The 5,988-nt window shown below is 41.3% G+C and overlaps 1 protein-coding gene across 1 annotated transcript; it reads right to left on the bottom strand.

Moving 5' to 3' along the window:
- Nucleotides 1–4,750, bottom strand: c17h16orf89 (chromosome 17 C16orf89 homolog). Its single transcript, XM_070923919.1, has 8 exons — nt 4,573–4,750; nt 3,740–3,892; nt 2,725–2,875; nt 2,250–2,367; nt 1,888–2,050; nt 1,287–1,391; nt 874–963; nt 1–104 (listed from the first exon to the last, which is right to left on the bottom strand). Exons 1-8 carry the CDS (start codon nt 4,748–4,750, stop codon nt 1–3), a joined length of 1,062 nt encoding a protein of 353 aa, XP_070780020.1.
- Nucleotides 4,751–5,988: the final 1,238 nt, after the last annotated feature.

Raw genomic sequence — 5,988 nt, forward strand, 5'->3', positions numbered from 1 at the left:
TCAGGAGAGCGGCCTCTTCGTTATGTCCTGTTCTGTCAGGTAGTAGTTCAGGTATCCGCCCAGAGCACCCACAGCCACTGCTGTCATGTGACTGGAGCAGCCATCTGACAGAAACAGAAGGAATGAGTTTGACTTGAGTGTATTGAAGCATTTTATGACCTCTCATCCTCGAAGTCCCTCATTCAAATTTTTACATTTTACATGAAAGTCAACAAATATTAGCAGCAAAATTACCTGTGATTCAAAAGTACAAGATTAAGAAGTAAAAAACAGCTTTGGGGGATTTTCATGTTTGCAGGTCAGTTGGAGGAAAGAAACATATATTTAATGTGTCTCTGTAGGGATGTTTGTCTTGAAACAATACATACAATATACAATCTACAAACTCTGCTGTCCAGATTTCAAAAATACAGATAGTTATGAATTTGGGAAAAAGAGAGCTGGAACGAGAGATAAAAAGTACAATCTGCGATTAAATTTAAGGTACCAACACATGGAGGTATAAAGTTTGTTTGAATCTACATTTATACTTTCTTCTGCCAGAGGGTCGACAACATGAGCTGAATCTGTGCCGTCTGTCGATCATCTGAAGAGAAGAGCTTCTTAACACCCATGACTGTCAGAGCAGACTGCACCAGACGAATGACATGAACTCTCAGCTTTACTGATAATACCAGTAGTTCCATATCTAATGATTCTCACTGATACTACGGAGTAGAACAGTACGTAAACTCGGTGTAGCCTCAATCTGCACAGGAAATAATTACGTTCCTACAATTTGGAACAGACATAGTCAACAAGTGCGTTGTTCATATGCACCCCCGGGTACTTTTATGAGTAATGATTTATTAGATGCGTCAGTCACAAACTGACCTGGAAGTATTTTCTCCCTCCTCTTCACTCTCCTGTGAGGCTGCAGCTGTTCCAGCAGCTCGTCTCCAATGATCTGAGAGATGATGCTCTCTGAGAGAAGGAAGGTAAACTGTTAATCCATCTGTCCAGCTCCTGCATGGAGCACCTCAGCTAATGACCTCTGTCCGGTTCAGGCTGTTGACACCTGCTAAGTGAAAAATGACCTGTAAGTAACCTGATATTTTTAAATCTGTTTGGGAGCTCATTTATGTATAAATATATGTGACAGGAACAGGAGGAATTCACATTATAGAAACAACCACTGACTATCCTCATGTTTGGCAGCAATATAGCACATTGACCACACGCGGTCCAGCCTTATGCTAGTCTCGTTTAACTGGTTATGATTATTATAATGCTGTTCAAACACTCACTGTCTCTCCCAAAGCAGCCCACTTCCTCATCCTGCAGCCTGAGGATGTGCTGCAGCCAATCGGCTTTGTAGAAGTCAGAGAAACCAGCCAATCCACAGATCAGGACTGTTGACAGAGAGCAGAGGAACTCAAGTCAGTCAACACACTGTGGGACATTTAGGAACACCTTCAATTGTCCACAGTTCTGCTGAATCTCCCGCTGAACCTCGTCCAGTTCATAACATTTGCATAGAAAACAGACATGTCACGAAAAGACACAACTGATACAACAACAATATTCACAAAAACAAAACTTAAAATGAGAAAATCATGCATCACCATTTACTGTTGTTGACCTTCTTGATGTCTTCAGTCAATTTCTATTGGAAATTCCTCCAATTATTTTGTCCCACTGGCTGATTTCAGCCAATAGTCATGAATAATCCCATTAAAACACTAATACAGCAGAGAGAAACTGGGAAATTTTGACATTTTATAGACAAAACGATTCATTGATTAATCGATACTATAACTGGAAGGTTAATCAACAATAATGAGAATATGAAGAAAACGATTTATGTAGATTTACTGATGCTCACATTACGTGTCAGAAAGCACTCACTGTTCTCAATGAAGATGTCCACCGTCTGTCCGGTCAGCCCGTCTCCGATGATGTCCCGGTTGGTCTTCATCATGTTGGAGCAGAAGATCTTCTCGTAGCTGCGTTCAGTCATGTTGGCTCGGGACGCTCGAGTGTCGCCTTTCAGCAGGTTGGTGCAGCCTCTCTGAGAAGGAAACACAAACCAGTAGTAGTACTACTAGTACTACTGTATCGCAGTACTGTATGCTGGTTAACGTAGGATGCCGTCAGTTCCTCTCTGGTCTGTAAGGAGGGCGATCTTGAAAACTACTGACTTTTCCTAAATCTGAGGTTATAAAAGTTTTTCAGTGAATCGTTTTGGATGATTTAGTTACACATCTCACCATTTTTCCGATCATGAAGTAGAGCAGCTGGTGGGACAGAGAGTAGTGTGGACAGCCGAACCGAGTCATGGTGTCCCGACAGGGCTTGGTGACGATGCAGGGCGTCCCGTTCATCTTCCTGCTCAGACAGACAGACAGGTGAGACAGACAGGTGAGGCAGACAGGTGAGGCAGACAGGTGAGTTCCCTCACACTGAATCACTCTGAGGGCACAGTACTAACTGAAGGCAGCCCAGATCAGAGCATTTTCTCAGATTTCGGCAGCTGGACAGTTAGAAGACGGTTCAGAGAGACAATAGTGAGTAAATCAAAGTAATACTGTAAAAGCTGGAGGACAAAAATAGGGACAAAAGACACCGACTTTGACTGTTGTTAGCAGACGTGACGTGAACCTCCGTCATCCCTCCTCCCTGAGATTTCTTGAGGTGAAATAAAGTCATGCTACGTGGCGTGTTGTCGTTGGTGTGTGTTCGTACCAGGTTCCCAGCAGCAGGGTCAGACACTTGTCACTGAGCTGCTCGTCGTAACACTCGGTGGTCATGGTGGAGGGATACACCAGGCTGGGATCTGTGGAGCTCCACTCCTGAGGAATCAACCAGAAACTCCACGACAGAAGGGGCTCAAACTCTGCATGACACACGGGAGAGGAAGGACGGAAGAAACTGTTGAAAGTCACCAGGAAAAAGACACCAGAGAGTTCTCATCAAGGTATTAACCATTTATTAATGATAATTAACAGTCCAACTGAAATTAAACTGCATGTTTTTTTCTGCTGCCGTGTATTTGCTCTGTAAATCTCTCCTGTATTCTCCTTTGAGTTCGTTATCTGTCGACTAATAATGACAGAGGAGCGTCGCACTCTATGACGAGAAGTCACTTTATTTACAGATGACAAACGGTTTTAAAGAAAGGAAGCTTATCAATATATTTTATAAGGTTGCTAAGAAAAAAAAATCTATTTAATTAAATACAAAATAATTCTGATACACAGTTTGTATGTTTTAGACTTTTCTCCAATCTTTGCTTCTCTTTTTGTGAAAATCACTTTTTCACTTAATTGATCATAACTTGTAGAACCTGTGAAGAAGGCTCACGGGGAGATATGGCTTTGTTTGAAGGATTACAGCCAACAGGAACGTTTCATTTCCACAAAGATCTTTTTACTGTCTTTCAATAATAAAAAAAAAAAGATATCATTACATTTTAAAATAATGTTGACATTGTACGACTGCAAAAACAGATGTGAGTTTTCATAATCATTGTTACCATTTACTAATGCTCATTCACACTTATTATTAACCATTCGTTTTGTTTTTTATCGAAAACCTTGTGTTTCCATTTTGGGGGCTTTTCATGCCTGACAGTTACTGCTAACATGTGTTTACTTAGTAAAAGTAAAGTTTTAAATGCAGGTATTTTATTTGAGTAAAAGGTTTGTGTACTTTTCCAACTGCACACCACAGGATTTCTGGGAAACGCAGTCTCTCTCACCTCTGTAGTATTTGGGGTCGTTCTGCTGCAGGGCAGCGACGGCCTTGTCTAAGCTTTGGTCGAGGCGTTTGACCAGAGCGACGGCGGAGGTTCTCTGAGCCCAGCTGACCGTGTCGGTGTGAGGCCACGTCCGAACTGCCTCCTTCAGTTCAGCTGAGACACGAGGAGTCAGGATCAGGGGGTCAAAGATCAAATCATGTTAATCTGTGTGAGAGGTTATATGCAGGAGGAAACTGCAGACAATTTACTAAAACTCAACACTCAAGAATGATTACACCCAGGTGGTGTGTGTGTGTGTGTGTGTGTATGTGTGTGTGTGTGTTTTAGCCATGTTAGCAGCGTGGCTCTATGGAGAGAAGTGTCAGTCTGTCTGTACAAACATTCATGTTCCCCTCAGGATGAACTGTAATAACTTTGTTGTAGCGCCATCATCAGGTCGACATGTTAGGGTGTCCAATACTTTGGTTTACGACCAAATACCTGCAGAACTAATGACATTCATCAGCATCAGCAACTCCCTGACATGTTGTCAAACCATGTAACCTCTAGAGAGTAATGAGAAGATAGATAGATAGATAGATAGTGTCCCACTTTAACAGACAGCTGTCCCACTAAACCTTAAAAACTCAAATAAGGGGGAAAGTCTGTTTAGTTTGAGAGTCTTTAACTTTTAAACACATAATTCCCCTCAAACATTTCCATCATAAGCAGAGTCTTCCCAAAAAGAAGCTGCAGATATTTCCCAGATATTTGGTGCAGCTGAAAGGACACGTCTGTTTTCAGAGAGGAGACTCTCTGCATCCTGTTTTCTAGCTCAGGACTTGTTTACGCACCCTGCAGCATGACGAACCCGACCACCCCGTCCAGGTTGATGTGCTCATGTTGCCGCTCCAGGAAGGATGCTCCCCTGGAGAGGCTGCTCAGGATGTCATCGATCACCTCCGCCCGCGACCCGGACACTGCGGCAAACAGAGCCAGCGCTGCGGCCAGCAGGTGCCCCGCTGCCCGCATGATCTCACTCGGATAATCTCGGTCTGAAGGCTCCGGGACAGTTTTCTCCGACAGAAACAGAGAGACGGGGGCAGGGAGGACGGGCTGTCTCTCTCTCCTCTAATAGGGGGAGGAAAGTGAGGAGGCTGGGGGAGGAAACAGCCGTGACGTCAGAAAGGCTGTCATTACGAAATCCAAACTTAACATGGTGAAAAAAGTATAACCTTTATTATTTGTGGGACACATCATTTGAATGTTTGTGCGACAATACGTTTGTGCAACAGACACATATTGCAGAGTTTACATAGTATGTTGTAGTGACCAAAACTGTCATCACAAGTCACCAAACTGTCAAATATCAGATCACATGTGTGGACTCGCTGCCGGTTTTGCAACAAAGCAGTTGTTGCAATAATGATGATGAAAAAGTGACAGTAGAAAAAAGAAGTTAGAGGAAGAAGTGTGTGTTTTTATCTGATGAATGGAAGGGTGAGGAAGCGTCTGTGTTTCATCAGAGCTTTAAGTTTGTCGTAATACACGTTTTATAGGCTATTAACAAAACATTGACAAATAATAATAACAATAATGCGAAGTGAAATTTGTCTAATAAACCAGCTTGTTCTTCTTCTGTTTTTGGATATTTGTCCCCCTGCAAGTAGACCCAAACAGGTTACATGTTTACAGTTTGTGAGCAATTCCACCAAAGAGTGATTTCTCCCTTTAAACTTTTTCAGTTGTTATATATGTATATATATATATATATATATATATATATATATATATATATATATATATATATATCGTTCCTGTTGTGTAATTTTATCCCGGGGGATCAATAAAGTATTTCTGATTCTGATAAATAGTAGAGATGTAGTATTTGCTCTATATTTTGTAGAGTCATGAGATGACTTTTGTTGTGATTTGGCGCTATATAAATAATACTGAATTGAGTTGAATTGAATTTTATCAAATTTAAGACAAAAATAATGAATAAATAAAGGGGTTTGGCTAATCTCGTCAAATAGCGACAAGAAGAATAAAACCTATTGATGAATTTAATGGAAATCTCCTTTATGTTATTATTATTATTATTATTATTATTATTATTATTATTATTATTATTATTATTGACGTATTTCGGCGTAACGTCCGTACTTTTTCCTTTGCTGGTCATGAACGCATCATAAAGTCTGCGGTCCCTTTAAATGTGAAGCTCCTCCTCCTCCACTGAGACACGTCACCACGAATCACAAACAAAC

The sequence above is a fragment of the Enoplosus armatus genome, chromosome 17 (genome assembly GCF_043641665.1).
Source record: "Enoplosus armatus isolate fEnoArm2 chromosome 17, fEnoArm2.hap1, whole genome shotgun sequence".
Taxonomy (NCBI): Eukaryota; Metazoa; Chordata; class Actinopteri; order Centrarchiformes; family Enoplosidae; genus Enoplosus; species Enoplosus armatus.

Coding starts and splice junctions, on each gene's coding strand:
- c17h16orf89 (XM_070923919.1), bottom strand. CDS start 4,750: ATGCGGGCAGCGGGGCACCTGCTGGCCGCAGCGCTGGCTCTGTTTGCC. Junction 2,368..2,724: donor ACCCTGCTGCTGGGAACCTG/GTACGAACACAC, acceptor CTGTCTGAGCAG/GAAGATGAACGGGACGCCCT. Junction 105..873: donor GAGGGAGAAAATACTTCCAG/GTCAGTTTGTGA, acceptor TGTTTCTGTCAG/ATGGCTGCTCCAGTCACATG.